At 38.2% G+C, this 16,537-nt stretch overlaps 2 protein-coding genes across 3 annotated transcripts in view; one reads left to right on the top strand and one right to left on the bottom strand.

The window, feature by feature from the left end:
• Positions 1-1,422: 1,422 nt before the first annotated feature.
• On the bottom strand, positions 1,423-3,189 carry LOC308681648 (otoraplin-like). The gene is made up of 4 exons (XM_081350732.1): positions 2,930-3,189; positions 1,924-2,063; positions 1,730-1,840; positions 1,423-1,637 (listed from the first exon to the last, which is right to left on the bottom strand). The coding sequence occupies exons 1-4, from the start codon at positions 3,153-3,155 to the stop codon at positions 1,614-1,616; spliced, it is 501 nt and encodes a 166-aa protein (XP_081206858.1). The 5' UTR covers positions 3,156-3,189; the 3' UTR covers positions 1,423-1,613.
• Positions 3,190-6,356: 3,167 nt separating this feature from the next.
• Positions 6,357-16,537, top strand: part of gtpbp2a (GTP binding protein 2a) — a 32,122-nt gene continuing 21,941 nt past the window's right edge. For both annotated transcript variants that reach the window (XR_014029047.1, XM_081350646.1), the window contains exons 1-6: positions 6,357-6,732; positions 8,039-8,065; positions 9,912-10,096; positions 11,670-11,778; positions 12,890-13,087; positions 15,438-15,612. Coding sequence is in view for 1 of the 2 variants with exons in the window: in XM_081350646.1 (XP_081206772.1) it covers positions 6,583-6,732; positions 8,039-8,065; positions 9,912-10,096; positions 11,670-11,778; positions 12,890-13,087; positions 15,438-15,612 (844 nt within the window). In the remaining variant the exon portion in view is untranslated. The remainder of the gene's footprint in view (positions 6,733-8,038; positions 8,066-9,911; positions 10,097-11,669; positions 11,779-12,889; positions 13,088-15,437; positions 15,613-16,537) is intronic.

Raw genomic sequence — 16,537 nt, 5'->3', positions numbered from 1 at the left:
TTGTGTTTGTAAATTAATGTGGCTGGTAATCTTGAATCAGAATAAGTTCCTCTTGCAGCATCTCTTCTCTTCTCTGATGATGTGGGCGTGGCTATAACCTGTCACTCACATGAGATCAGCCAATAGCAAATCACAACCATCCAATCAATTCCTCACAGACACAATCAAGCCCCGCCCACATTTGTTCTTGTTCCAGAAGCGTTTCACACAATAGAGGAGAAAAGACCAGCACAAGTTAACTTTCATGCTGTTTATTAAGTGGAATATTAACAATTCTGTTACTCAATGGACTTCACGTAAGGTTGTGTACATAGTCATACATAATACTGTAGAAAAACCTTATAGGTGCAACTTTTCAATTCTACATGAGTTGCTGCCTATTCCAGGCAATGCCATTTAGTCGCATCCTTCATTTAATAATCCGCTCAAAATAATCAATTACTTTCTGATTATTAAAAAATAAAAAAAGAACAACACTGAAACAACCAGAATATCCACTGATGTCCTCGTCACTTTAATTTCACCAGCAAATCCTAATCTTGAAGTATGACCAAGGGTCAATTCAGATCTGTAAATTTGCATAATGTTATGTAATGCTTTAACCAGTTTAAGGGCTGGGAATTATGATGATATATAATAATGATATAAATAATCATCCAGATTTAGATCTACCTACATTGTATTTATAGTGTTGTAGCAGATAATGCATTCACAGGCTTTGCTTAATGTTAACCTATTCTATTACACCCAATAACCAAAATAATGAACTTTTAAAATAGCATCATATGACCCCTTTAAAGGGCAATGGACATTTGTGTAAAGAATATACATTTTTCTTATGCCAAGCTCTAAAATATTTTACTGGGTAGAAATAAAGTACAAATATTTTTAAATAGCCTTAATCCTTATCATGAACAACTGGGAAAGTCATGCGAATGCATTGGTTATAAAGAGTGAGTTCAGTGAAGAACATTGTTTCTGGAAGACAGTAATGCTCCTCTGCCGCCATCTACTGGTTACAGTGCTAATTCATGGCTTTTTTATTTTTTAAACAAAAGTGTTTTCTATCAAATGTTGGAGTTTTACAAATGGAGACAATCTCAGACGGATGAACAAATAATGTCTTTGGTCATCTCATTAAAAATAACAGTAACACTTTATTTTACAGTGTGCTTGTTACATATGTTACATGTAATTACCGTAGTAATAACAGTAAATTATGCATAATTACATGAAATTAACCCTCAACCAAACCCTAATCCTACCCTAACCCTATAGTAGTTAATTATTATTACTCAGTACGTAAATATATAATTAGACTGTAACAATGACACCTTAAAATACAGTGTAACCAAAATAACATTTGAATGTTGCGTGTGAATGTTAATTACAGGCACTGTGTAATTTATTCCAATGTTCTCATTCGCTTTAAGTCTTTATTGCAATCAATAAAACTGGTTTATTGGGAAATTTATAATTATTTAAGTTTATATAAAGTAGAAGTGGCTATAGGTTCAAACAAGTTTTGGATACAACACTAACTAGAGCTGGATGGCCTTGAAATGTTGTTGTGGATATTAATAGGGGTAAAAGATTGAGAACTGCTGCTGTCTTTAAGCACAGAAGAAGTCCATGTCCTGCAGAGAGAGAGAATATAATGCATTATCAGAATAAAAAGTATAATGTGAACTTTATTTTTTTCAAGGTCAGTGGATTAAATCATACTTACAGTCGTTGGGATCTCAACAGTTTTCTTCTGAAAAACGTGTGTCTCATTGATGTAGTTACTGGGGAAATATCCCATGACACCCATCTGGTCTACATAGCGCTCCCCATAAACCTGCAAACGCAAACCTGCGTGATTTACTGGTCTCAGATCAGCTGAGATACATGTGAAGTGGAGGATGAATGTTTGAGACGCACACTTCCAGACCAGAAGACTCCAGCGCCCTCCACAGGCTTGAGTTTGGAGAACACGTAGATCTTCTGGCCTCTCTTCAGGTTTATGAATCTGCAGTCTGACGCCACGTAGTCCTCAAGAGCTTGAGCCTCTGAAATCACATCTGAGGCAGAAACATGCAACATTTACTTAAAGGGGTGGTGTAATGTGCTTTTCACAAGATATGTAAAATAAGTCTCTGATGTCCCCAGAGTGTGTATGTGAAGTTTTAGCTCAAGATACCCGACAGATATTTTATATAGCATGTTAAAATTGTCACTTTTTGAGGGTGAGCAAAATTGCATAGGTTTTTTGTGTCTGTCCCTTTAAATGCAAATGAGCTGCTGCTCCCAGCACAGGGGGCGGAGCTTCAAGAGCTTGCACTCACACAGACATGCACTGAAAATTTCAAAAATGTTTAGCCTTTTATGTTCAAACCGGAGTCAGACAATGATGGAGAGACTCAAGAAGAAGTGACAACATGTAGAAGCAACAGGACATTTCTGAATGGTTAGTTGATGAGTTTATGCAGCTTATGTGTAGTTATCTTCTAGTCACTGATTAGCATATTCTGTCTTTAATCTATAAATAGTGTTCAGGGGGCGGGGTTTATGTAAATTCTAGGGTTGGTGATGTCACTAACCCGGGAGGAATGTGGTGTAGTCTCTACCAGCCGTTTGTTGTAGTCCTTAAAAAGCGATTTCTGTAAAATCAAATTATCTCCCTTTGCTTTGAACTTTGAGCGTTGTAACTTTGCAGATGTTGTTTATGCTCAAACAGCAACATTACACACTAACTAAAGTTAGAAAAGTCAAATCATAATCAACCACCGCTTTAACTAATGTTGACACAGATTAACAAATACTGTAATAGATGTATTGCTCATGGTTAGTTCATGCATACATTAACTAATGTTAACAAATGAGCCTTGTTGTAAAGTGTTACCCACATTTCTTCTCCACATGAATGTTTTGAACGGTGTAAACTCACATGAACAGTGTTCGTCTGCACAGATCTTGAGGTCTGCCAGTTTCTCCACGAGAGCAGTGTGTGTGTGTGTCGTGATACACCCGAGTCCCACACACACGAAGAGGAATGTCAGGCCGTGGTGTTTGTCCATCTTCAGATCCTCAGATACTCTCTTCTCACACACACATTCCTCAGTGTTTAGCAGAACTGAGAGACTCCACCAATCAGAGAGAGTCCACACACACATTCCTGCCGCTGGGAAAACCTGCTTCCCGAGTCACACACACCAGATAAACACACACCAGAGTCACACACTCAGATCAACACTGACTCTCATTACTGTTTCATGATCAACGGCAGGGTTATACTAGTAGAGCACTTTATAATAACTTCTCATTATTATCTCTCTTATAACTCTCACTTCTCTACAGTTAAACCAACATTTATTCAGACACCTTCAACATTTCTCACATTATGGTAATAAAATATGACGAACTCAGTTGATATTTGACTGGTTTTGTCCAACCTTCTGTTAGACTGTCTCACACATGAATTATGTTGAATATCTGTCAGCTGTTAAATTTAACTACACTATTAGATAATACCAGTTTAGCTCAACCAATCACCAAGCAATGCTTCACTGTGTTCAGTCTGTGTGTAAAAAAAGCATTAGCAATTAAAGACAACACACTTCAGCAAAACATGATCAGCTCAAAGTGTCCCAATCATAATTGCTCCCAAATGTTTATAATGTCACTGGTAGTCGCTGTATAAAGAGTGTTTGGGAATAATATGTCACAGTTTACTGTATTTTGCTCTCCTCACTCACAGAAATGAACTATAGTGTCCTGATCACACTAGTGAAAAATATAAAAAATGATATCAGGTGTCTGAATAATTTTTGTTTTCACAGTATGTTATTTTGAAAAATCCTCTCTGCAAAGTCATGCAAATTCTCATTCAAGTCACAGATAAAACATGAAATAAGGTTCTGCATGTGATCAGTGTTTCACGGCAGATGAGGACGTCTGAACGATTCTGCTTGTGGTTTAAAGTTAAACCGAACACCATTCAGATCTTCAGTTGACATGAGGAGTAGAAGCACGGGGGAATAGTCTCGATGGTCACTGGGTTGTTGGTTTTATCATCATGCTGGTGTAATGTGTTTAATCACGGCTAGGACTGGGTGATATGAACATATCATGGCGATGATATAAAGTGTGAATCGATTGAACTTTTTCTGTTTATATATCACGGTATGGAAATATAGCCATGCAGATTTTATTGACATATTTGAGTGATGAAGAAACTAGTAATAAAGAGCGGGACGTGCTTGATGTTAAAAGAGTTACTAAAAGTGCAATATGCCGTGAAACTGAACAGTTTTCACACACTAACAGGCAGATTTCTGTGTGCGGTTCAAATACACACAAAAATATGTCAAAATCTCAGTACTAACAGTGGGTTTATGTCTGGAGTGAAGGTGAACTGTTGAGAGAATCAGATGTGTGTCAGTATATGAGTAGGCCTATATTAAAGTGACGGAAACCTAAAACACTGTCTGTCATTAACGTTCATCAAACGACAGCAGAAAAAGAGAGGATCACTCACTGCTCTTGTAGCTTTAATAAATATCAGTGTGTATTTTAAAAAGAACAGCACTCTTTATTTCATTTGAATCTTTGTTCTATTGTATGTATTTGTCCTATAGCGTGTCATTTGTTTCTTTGTTCTTACTGACTGTTTTCTTCAGTGAATGGCCACCTCACATGTACTTTGTGTTTTTTCAAAATGCAAAATCCTGCATTTTTATTTAAATACATTTTGATTTTATTTTGATACTGATGAATCAGAATTTTCTCTTATGTTTTATCATAAGTGATAAGCAATATCAGTAAGTGATTGACTTAGGGCTGTTTAGATGAGGGCAAGAGTCTCTAGTTTCCGATAGACGGACCACAGATGCTCGAATGTCTCAGAATAAAGTGATAAACGGATGTTCTCTAGCTGAACTTCTGCAGTGACGGCTAACACCTCAGAGTGTCAAACACGAACACTAGATGTCTGTTGGTGTCTTGTGTGTCTGATATAGGCCTACTATTAAAGAGGAACTCAGCTCTGTTCCGATAGGCAACTGTATAATATTTCTATAATAATATAATATTTATATCAACATTTCTGTACAGGTCAGTCTTACCTTGACTCAGACCTTGATCATTCAAAGAGAGATCTCTCAGACATCTTAAGGCTCACAATATTATACTCAGAGTGTGTTAATTATCTTTTACTTACAAATATTAGAAGTTATTGTAACTGTTCATTTTATGTTTCTTTATTAAACTTTTAATCCTGGTTATGGATGAATTAATTTTACTCTTCATTTATTATTTGATTGTCTGCTGTTAAGAAATAAAATTTGACTTAATCACCTGATTGAATTTCCTCCATGCATCAGATATACATTTCTGAGGTATTTTGTATTAGTATGTATAATATTTGAAAACAACAAAGTCAAGAGTGTAATACACATCATTTACATAATGCTTCAGATACCAATATTGAATTTATAAATGAAAGTTTCGTAACATTGTTTGTGTACATTCACTATACTTTACACTAATAGCCTACACTTTTATTTGTCATTTTATATCTGATTTAATGCACAAATAAAGTGAATAACATCAGCATGAACCATTTGTTGAGGCGTAAATGAAGTAACTTTCAATTATCACTGAAGACCAGCCAAAATGATTATATTTACTTCATGTCAAAGACTGATGCTTGATCACTCAAAACAACAACAACAACCAATCATATTCGAGGACTGACACTGTAACTCATCATCATCTTGTCGAACATTTATGGAATATGTTATAATAATATATTTTGGTGCAAATATGTCGCTTATTGCTTGGGGGAAAACACAAACAAACAAAAAACAGAGAATACGAAATGTTTCCCATTCCTCTCACTGGCACCGATCACCACTCAGTTTCTGAACTCAACCGTTTTTGACGAATTATCCTACAAAATGCTTTCAGAAAGCAGAATAAAAACATTTTGTCAAAATAGGCCTATTTTCCGTCTTCTGTGAATAGCCAAATATCCCTGGAGAAAAAGTTGTGATCCTTTTATCGACTCTATGCGTGTTATTAGACTAGTTGTTTAAAAAAAGAAAAAGAAAGAAAAAAGAATAGAAAAACAAAGCTGATGCAAAAGCAGTGCAATATTTGGTTTCACTTTTTATTCATGTAAATTACATAGCGATTGCAGCATATGAATATTCATCAGTGACTTCCCTCTTCCTTCTTCAGAATCACTTCTGGTGTTCACATGATCTATTATATTCCATTCCATTCAATTTGATTCTGTTCGATTCTATATACACTATAACTCTAACTTTATTCAGTACAGAACCAAATAAGAAAGTATATTCCCCTTCTTCTGCGCATGACGCGCTTCCGCAAACTTAAACCGGAAGTTGAGTTGTTGTTGTTGTTGTTGGGAGTGTAGGGGGGTTGAGCCTTACCGGCTCGAGTTTATATACGATAATGTTTCACTCGCTCTCCTGTGTTTCTACCTCTCTGAATCTGAATCTGAACCTGAACCCGAACCGCCGAATGGCGTAGGACAGAGCCGGGAGTTCATCGCTTTATCTCGGGGTTTGAACAGGAATGGACTCGCGGGTGTCGGAGCTGTTCGGGTCCGCGGCGGGCACTGGGGCTCCCAGCAGGAAAACAGCCAAAAATGGCAGCAAAAAGTTCAAAAACCGCTCAGCCCGGCATCAGAAACCCAGCAATAATCCTCCTTATCTTCCTCCAGAGGTGAGCCGACTCGGGCAATAACATCTGTCTGTTTTAAAGCACACAGCTGATCCTTACTGTACTTTAATTACTCTCAGTAACGTTAGTTCCTTCAAACACGGTTTTATATTGTGTATATAGTTTTGGGACTTCACTGGTTATCTATCTATCTATCTATCTATCTATCTAGTTATTTATTTATTTATTTATTATTTTGTTTACAAAAATACAGTGACTGTTGCAAGCGTTGCGTCATGAAATGTTGATGACATACAATATAAATATTACATTTAATCAGGTCAATACCAACCTATTCGAGGTTATATTACTGTTTTTAGGGTTATTACTGTAAAATGTAATAATAATAATAATAACACAGGTGGTACAGCAGAAAGACTTTTGATAAAATTAGCCTCTCTCTGAGTCTGTTGCTACCCTATAAACACTAAACTGAATCATATGAAATACAAAATAAAACAATCTTATAGCGTTAAAAAACATGCATTTTAAGTAAAACATAAAGAAATATTATCATGGTGTGCTTTCCCCCTAAATATTAATATAATTTACTTATAAAATGTAAAGTTATTTACAGTAAAATTCCATGTGACTTTTAAAATATAGGCCTACTATAATTTGAACAAAATGAGCCTCTTTTCTAAATAGCCCTGTGTTGTAACATTAATTCTTAAAATACATTTATTTTTAGTTTGTCAGCTTATAAAAGTGAATTTACATTTCATGGAAATTCACGGTTTTCACTTTGATTGTTTGTCTGGCAATGAAGGCGAGTTTCTGTAGAGAGAAATGAACAACTATCAATAAAGACGACAGAAAGAGAGGCGTCGGGCTGTTGTTATGAGACATCCATGTTTTATTGTCAGAGACTGTAATATGAAACCGCAGTGTTTGTAAATATGAGAAATAAAGGCGGGAAAAGATGATTCAGTGTTTCTTCCACACTAGAAGTCATTTAGATGATTAGTGTGTCATTAGCCGGGCTTGTTGAACAGGATTGTTGAAATGAGCTTGTGACGTGCACTCACTGCACTTTTCTCTGACTTTTGTTTGCAGTGATAAAACTCACTGTTATCGTATCTGACGTGCCATGAAAATACAATAAGAAAATGTTTTTGACATAATTTTAGATTCATTACACGGCATAAAAGCAGCAAGACATGAATAGAAAGAGCCTATTCTGAATGAGCCGACAGATTCGTTGAGCTTGTTGAGCTCTTTTCTCTTCTGAGTCTTTGTGCTTTTGAAAACTGAACTGTGTGACTTTGAGCTCTATTCAGCATCAACTCTGTCCTGTCTTTTGTTTCAGGTTGAAGAGGGAAACATTGAGTACAAGGTAAACTCTCTGCAAGCCAACATCTCTGTATTGCACATCACAGCGCTGTTCAGAATCTATCATGAATATTTGTTTAATAATGTTTTGTATATCATACTCAGTCAGTATCTAGCAGGTGTAAACGCTCAGAGACTCACTTCTGTACACGCAAGCGGGCGGCAGTAGATTAGCAGTGCTTTTTATAAACTACAGCTGTTGTTCATTTAAAGGTGACATAGTTTGCCCATTTTCACAAGATGTCATATAAATCTATGGTGTTCTCAGAATTTGTCTGTGAAATTTAAGCTCAGAATTCCCCCCAGATCATTTATTATATCTTGTCAAATTTGCCCCTTTTTGGGTGTGAGGAAAAAATGCAAGTGTGTGTCCCTTTAAATGCAAATGAGCTGTAGCTCCGCCTCCTCTCAGAAGAGGGCGGAGTCTTTACACGAGCTTCAGAAACTCCAGCAATAACAACACAGGCCAATCCTACTCATCCAGAATCCCAGAATAACCAGTAGCGAGTGCAGCCTTACGGAGAGACTCAGGAAGAGCTTCTGAATGTTAGCGGAGACATTTCTGTAGTTGTTGTGGAGTTACACTGATCATCTCATCATCATGTTGAACTTCTCCACAAGTGTCCACGGTTCCTGAGGTGTTTATAAGCCAGCGGTGACATGTTCTGGTCAATAGTGTTCAGTGCTCGTTTGTGCTCAACCACAGAACAGCTTCAGGCTCTGCTGGATCTTCATCATTGCGTTAGAACTGGTCTCTGTTGGCGCTTGTCGTGTGTGTAAACGTGCAGATTAAGGGCCGGTAATATTATAATAAGATCCTCTTCATACCTCAGAAGGGGAGCGAAATCTGATCGGCTTATTTTTTGTCATGCTTGCAGAGAAAGGCTCAGCAGAACACAGTTACTGGGTTTCACTTTTCACGTTTTCAGAGTTGGTAGAAGCACCGGTGACCCGATTATAGCACTTAAACTCGTAAAAAGTCAGATTTTCATGATATGTCCCCTTTAAATGTCTATAAACAAAGCAGCAGCATCAGATTTAGAGACACGGACACACTCCCATCATTACCTCTGTGCTCCTGACGCCCGAATCCCAACGAAACACTCCCTTTTCTGCATCCAGCCAAGCAGTGTTGTTGTTCATAAACCGTTTAGTTCCAGTCCTTGATTCTGATTGGTCAGTAGCTGTGTTTTATTCACGATAAAGACAGTTCTGTGTATCACTACGCAAAACCCCTAGCAACCACTCTTAGCAACGTAAACATTATGTTCTCATTGATAAGCTTATAGAGTAGAGTATTGTGAGAGACCGAGTAAGCGAGTGTACCTGCATTTACAGTAGATATAGTATTTCCCTTCAGGTCAGTCATATATTCGTGATAAATCCGTTTGAATGTCCGCTGCGATATCTTGTCCTTTTAACAGTTAAGGACTTTCCCGTGACATGCTAGTCATTTGTCAGTTGCGTCTTGCTTCTTGTTCACAACAAGTTTCAGTCCTTTCAATGTAAAAGTCTTCTCTACTGACTGACTCATAAAGACAGTCTTTACCGCCATCTAATGGTGAAATAATGTGTGTAACTTCTGCTTCACAGTCAGGGACTATTTTTGCCAGCGGAAGGAAGGCTTTTAGTGATTTTACTTCATGAAAGTTGCATTGATGCATGTTTTTTGGCTTTAATATTTGTATTGTGTGGTAACCCTTTTATAAAAGCTATAGGTATGGGAGGCTAGCGCTGTATCGTGAATAAGTCGTGTCGTGCCTAACAACGCCCTTCAGCCGTGACTTACTCACGATACAGCGCTAGCCTCGAGTACCGTAGCGCTAACCTGTGTCTGTGTGTGTGATCAGCTGAAGCTGGTGAACCCGACCCAGTACCGCTTCGAGCACTTGGCCACTCAGATGAAGTGGAGGCTTCAGGAGGGCCGAGGCGAGGCCGTGTATCAGATCGGCGTGGAGGACAACGGTCTGCTGGTGGGCCTGTCGGAGGAAGACATGAACGCCTCGCTAAAAACACTCCGCAGGATGGCTGAGAAGTGCGAGCGTAAACACACACACACACACACTGCATGACAATAAAATTGATTTTGTCTTATATCAAATGTTAGCTCTGTTTATTCAATTCACATTTATTTGTATAGCGCTTTTCACAATACACATTTCAAATCCGCTTTACAGAAAATGCATGAGTTCACATTACAATTTAGAGAGATCTGTTATCAGAGGTGACTAAGTTATGGATTTCAGAAATGTACATATACAAAAAAATTGATTAATTTAAACAATGTAATAATTTAATGCAGAAACAGTAAGCCCAATTGAAGTAATGAATACTTGTTTGTTAACAAATGATTGACATTTAGAAAAATATAGCATCCTATTTGTGTGAATATCAGTCATATTTTACTCCAAAACAAGTTTTTTTTTCTGTCTGTACTATTTATGATAACATAATGAAATAAAAAGGTAATTTAAAGGGATATTTCACCCTAAAATGAAAATCATTTACTCACCCTGGTGTTGTCGCCACAATAAAAGAGAATTTTTACATTTCCCGCTTGACCTTGTTCCCACACAATCTTATAATGGCAGCGATTTAGATCTATGTCTATTAAACCTTTGACGAGTACAATCACAGTGAACATTCATGTATAGATATGCAACAGCTGCACACAGTATCATTATTTCTGACTTACAATAATTCATATTATCACACAAGTACTGGGATAAAAGTTTATTATTCAAATATAAAAACCGATGTCTGCGGTAGTGATCAAAATAATAGAGCAAATAACCTTTTGAAAGTAACAACGCTAGAAAAAAGTTTGTATCAGTGACTGTTAAAAATCTATTTGTCATTAAATCATTCGAGATCCATTCAAAAACACTGATTTATCCAGTCATTCAATCATTCACTCAAACCAATATAAACCAATACAATATACTGAATAATTCATTCAAATTAGTTTAATAGACTGGAGCAATTAACGTTTTGTCATAATCTCTAGTAAATGACATGTTATTTTGTTTAGTTTTCTGTTCAGAATCGTGATCACGATTTGAAACGACTACAAAAACATGTTGTGCTTCTCAATTCATCCAGAATCCTTCAGCTCTAATGTTGACATGCTAAAGCACATGTAAAGTACTTGATTATAATTTTAACTAGCGTGTTATTCAATATGACATTTAAAGTTGAAAGATTTTAAATGTACTAAATTACAACTTCATCATTACAAATGTGTAATTACAAAGTACATGGAATACAAGCTTCATTAGACATGCCATTAAAGTATATTGTAGTTAACCATAAACGCTTGTGTCAGTCCATTCAGCAGTGACGTTAACATATTAAAAACAGAAGTATGAAATGACAAAAGTGGGTTATTGCATTTTATATAAATTTAAATTATAATGCATTTTCATTTTATTGCACTTAACATGCAATTAAGTGTCCGAAAACATCACGTTCAGTCGGCACTTACGTGTAATATTACTGTTATAAGCGATCTTTTTAAAAGCATGATAGTGTACTTCTCGCTGAAATGTTCTAGGCTTGTTTTGTGAGGATAAAGACGAGTGTAATGTTGTGTTTTGTGGTGTGTTCAGGGTGGGTGCAGACATCACAGTTCTCAGAGAGAGGGAGGTCGATTACGACTCTGACGAGACGCACCGAATAGCCGAGGTCCTGGTCAGGAAAGTGCCCGATGATCAGCAGGTGTGTGTTTATTTGTGTTTGATTGTCTAAAGTGTGTGTAAAAGGATTAGTTTACCTCGGAATTAAAGTTCCCTGATGATTTACTCTCCCCCACGTCATCCAAGATGTTCATGTCTTTCTTTCTTCAGTCAAAAAGAAATGAAGGTTTTTGAGGAAAACATATAGTGTCTTCAATGGGGTCCAACGGGTCGAAGGTCCAGATGTGAGTTTCAGTGCAGCTTCAAAGTCTCGACACGATCCAGCCGAGGAATAAGAGTCTTATCTAGACAAACCAGCGGCCATTTTATAACAAAATAAACATTTATATATTTTAAGCACAAATGCTGGTCTTGCACTAGCTGTGATGCGACACACATTACGTAATCAGATTGAAAGGTCACGCGTGTTCCGGTTCAGAAATGTAGAGTAGGGCAAAAACATCTAATTTTCTCTCATTCGACATTGTTGTTTTACCTTTTATTTATTTTTTGTAAATGGCTTTTAATTTAGTCTTTGCACGTTGGCTTTGTGAACACTGGGTCGGTTCTTCCGCCTACGTCACGCTTGACCTTTCAACCTGATTACGTAATGTGTGTCGCAGAGCTAGTGCAAGATGAGCATTTGTGGTTAAAAAGTATTTAAATGTTTATTTTTTTAGAAAATGGCTGATTGTTTGGTTAAAAAAACTCTTATAAACCCTTTTTCAGTTAGTAAACATTGTGATGTTTTTTGTGGGCGGAGCTTCGGTGGAGGCGGAACGATTCCCCTGGCCGCTTCACTAACGCTAGTTAGCAAGTTTTGTTAGCTTGTTTCTTTAACAATGACTGGAGAAAATCTTAATATGTAAGGTCACTCACTATCCAGGACCACGATTGTTATTTGCAAAAGTTAATTTTAATGGACGGAACCAGCGCAAAAAAACAGCGTCGGCGCAAAAAGACTCACTGGATCGTGTCGAGACTTTGAAGCTGCACTGAAACTCACATCTGGACCTTCAACCCGTTGGACCCCATTGAAGACACTATATGTTTTCCTCAAAAACCTTCATTTCTTTTGACTGAAGAAAGACTTCATTAAATTTTAATTCTGAAGTGAACCACTCCTTTAATGGTGTTATTTGATGCGTCTCCAGTTCCTGGACCTGCGAGTGGCTGTGCTGGGAAACGTGGACTCGGGGAAGTCCACTTTGCTGGGTGTCCTCACACAGGGAGAGCTGGACAACGGGAGAGGGAGGGCGAGACTAAACCTCTTCAGACACCTTCACGAGATCCAGACCGGACGAACCTCCAGCATCAGCATCGAGATCTTGGGCTTCGACAGCAAAGGAGTGGTGGGTTCAACAATCTTAAAGCGATTTTAATTCAAAATGGCTTTGGAAAAACGGTCAGCTTGATTGACTGAAGAGCGTAACACTGTGACCACACACAAATCAATTGAAATCAGTGTTAGTATGTCAAGTTGTGATGTTGCTTGGCAACTGTAAACAACTCAACTTTACACAATACTGCTTACTGACAAGTTCTGTCTTGCCTGGACTTGTTTGGGACGTGTCCCGATTTGTTTCAACCAGCAAATCATTTGAGTTGCATGAGTCAATAATACTGTGAGGTTGTGAGCATTTAAAAGGATGAGATAAACAACATTAATAACGTGAATAAATGAAGTGTGTTTATACTATTCACATGAAACTTAAAACAACACAATAAAACTAGAAAAGCTTCCACTTGCATCATACCATAATAAACACTCATAAGTGTCGTCTCGTCAGTCCCGATGTGAAAGCGTCCACCGGTGTGTATACAATCCACAGAAGTGATAGTCCGATAAAGTGTGGCTTTCTGGAAAGTAAAGTCCAAGTTTGTGACCCTCATGTGACTGCCATGCTGCCTCCTTTATGCTGGTCTACTTCCTGTTTCCTGTCATGTGATCAGTCACATGACAGGCAGACCCAGTATCATTTAAAGACATACACACATTAAAACAGATAAGAGGAATAAAATGGCTAAGACAACATGCACACCTATTTAAACTCCAGCATACAGACATCCCAAATCTCCCGGAAGTTCCGGGAGTCTCCCGCTCCCTGATGCCCGCAAATCAGTTAAAATCTCCCGGAAGCAAGAGCGCGCAAGCGTAGCGCGCGCACGGCAGAGAGAGGGAGCGAGAGACCTTGCGTGTGTGCGCTAGTGTGCGTGTGTGCCTCGGGATTTTATCTCTACTTTCGAGCCGAATTAATCAGCCCCCCCCCCCCCCCCCCGTTGGAGATTTCTCGAACCGAACTAATTAGAACCGAATACCCCCCCCGTTGGAGATTTCTTGACTCCCGGAAATGACTTTGTGCAGGTTGGGATGTCTGAGTATACGTAAAACTGTTGTAATATATTGAGCAGTGTAAAACATGTCACATGTGTCACCTAAATTCACCCTAAAATGAAAACTGTCTCGTCAGTTTCTCACGCTCATGTCGTTTCAAACCCATGAGGTTCTTGTCCCTCCATTGAATGTCCAGGTAACCGAACCTTAAAACATCTATAAAAAGCACATGGTAAACCCTGAAGTGTCCGTTTGCTGACATGTAGTTAGTAGAGTGTCTAAAGTGGACCATCGAAATCAAATCGGTTCAAAAAGCAATTGTGTTCTTAAAAGAATTGCTCGATTTATATGGATTAATTTTATGATGCCTTTATAATCTTTTAAAGTGCCCCTATTATGGCTTTTCGGATAATACCTTTCATGTAGTGTGTAATAAAGCTGCTTGTGAGTATAAGAGGTCTGAAAAGTGCAGATAAATGGAGTTTTTGTCTCCCAAAAGATAGAACTGAAACGAGTCGTCAGTGATTCAGTCTCACTTCCTGATGAACCTTCGTAGGTTTGTGACTAATTTGCATAATGCCAGCCTGTGGTCTTGATTGGCTGAACAGCGTCTCAGCTCCGCCCTCAAACACTGTAGTTTATCTGAGACTGGAAGAGTTTGGTTCGTGTTGTTCATGTTCATGAAGACAAAGCAAATCCACTTTGATGAGATTGATACGGTAAAACCCACGCCATCGCTACTGTTCGTATCACTGTGATCAAGAGCTGAGATTCAGATATGATAATGAGTGTTTGCTCTCTGACCAATCAGAGCAGAGCAGCTCTCAGAGAGGCGGGGCTTAGAGAGACTGAAGCGTTTCAGACACTGAGAGAAAAGAGCTGATGCTGCTGATGCTGGAGATTATTAATTAAAGTTAATTAAAGTGTTTTTGACCTTGAATGCATGTAAACATATTATAGGAGTCTCCGAAACAACTTCATGAACCTTTAAAATAGCATAATAGGGACATTTAAAGTTTTAAGGACTTTCAATGGAGGGACAGAAACCTCTCAGGTTTATTTATAAATATCCTAATTTGTCTTTTTAAGATTAACCAAAGTCTTATGCGTTTGGAACGTCATGAGGGTGATGAAATGATGACAGAATTTTCATTGAAAGGTTTTTGGTGGCACTTTGCATGATGCGTGTTACTATGTCCTAATGTTATAGTGATTTTTACTTTTTTTGATAATGTTGTGCTGCTCCTCTCGGCCAGGCCACTTATGTAAAAGAGATTTTAATCTCAGAAAGTTTTATCTGGTTAAATAAAGGGCAAAAAAAATAAAAAAATAATGATAAATACTAGCCTCTGGTGTCTTTCATCTAGGTGGTGAACTACAGCGAGTCCCGAACAGCAGAGGAGATCTGTGAGAGTGCCTCAAAAATGATCACCTTCATAGATCTGGCCGGCCACCACAAATATCTGAAGACCACCATCTTCGGCTTGACCAGCTACTGTCCAGACTTCGCCATGCTCGTCGTCAGTGCCAACACGGGCATCGGTGAGCTTTGCAGCACGCTTGGGGTTGCGTAACGCCTTATGCAATATTGGACTGCCGTTTGCTTTAACCTAGATTTGCTTTATCTTAGATTAGTGCCGGCCCTGATAAAAGTCAAATCACGCAGGGCAAGTGACACAAATAAACCTCGTAATGTTTGGACACGTCAATCTTAAATCAGCTGTTCTCCTGGATACTCAATAATCCCAGCGTATGATCTTATGTAATGCCCTCTTCAGTGTCGCCCCCATTCCTTCTGTCCTCCACACCCCAAAATACCTCTGGTCCAGGACCGAGAGAAACCCGAGACGCGTCAGTCTGTCTGTGACTGCAGGCCACAGCGTCATTTAACTCTCAGCCCCTATAAAGTCGCCCTACAAAAAAAATAAATAAATCAAAGCTATATCTCTAACCAAGTTGTGTTCCAAATTTCCAAGTTGTGTTCGAGGTTCCTGTGAGATTTTGTTTAAGCCACCGGGTGACAGACACACTCCATTGAAATGTTTTTTGACGTGTTCTCCTGTCACAAATTTTTTGGCACAAAATTGTTTATATCAGAAAACAGCGGACAAATATGAAACCTTGAGTCTCAGACCTTTCCAACTATGTGTTTTTGTTAAGTTTAGAGAAAGATTTGATTATAACATTTTGTAATATTTAAACCATGAAACGGGCGTCACGTAACAGCGTGTAGTAAAAAGCACGATGACGAAGGAGAATAGGAATAACGCTATTTAATGACAAAACTGAGATGGGGACAAAATAATGCCCTAATGAACACGAAGAATGGGAGATAAGATGATCAGGCGCTGTATAAAAGTCCTGCTTTTGACCAAACAGAAATTCGTACCTGCCGATAATTTAAAAATGGCAGATTACTGCTGATATATCGGTCGACTCCAACTTAAAGATTTTTAACCTGCTTTGT

Source organism: Scardinius erythrophthalmus (assembly GCF_964197995.2).
Source record: "Scardinius erythrophthalmus genome assembly, chromosome: 21".
Taxonomy (NCBI): Eukaryota; Metazoa; Chordata; class Actinopteri; order Cypriniformes; family Leuciscidae; genus Scardinius; species Scardinius erythrophthalmus.
This window is presented reverse-complemented; position numbering and strand designations above follow the sequence as displayed.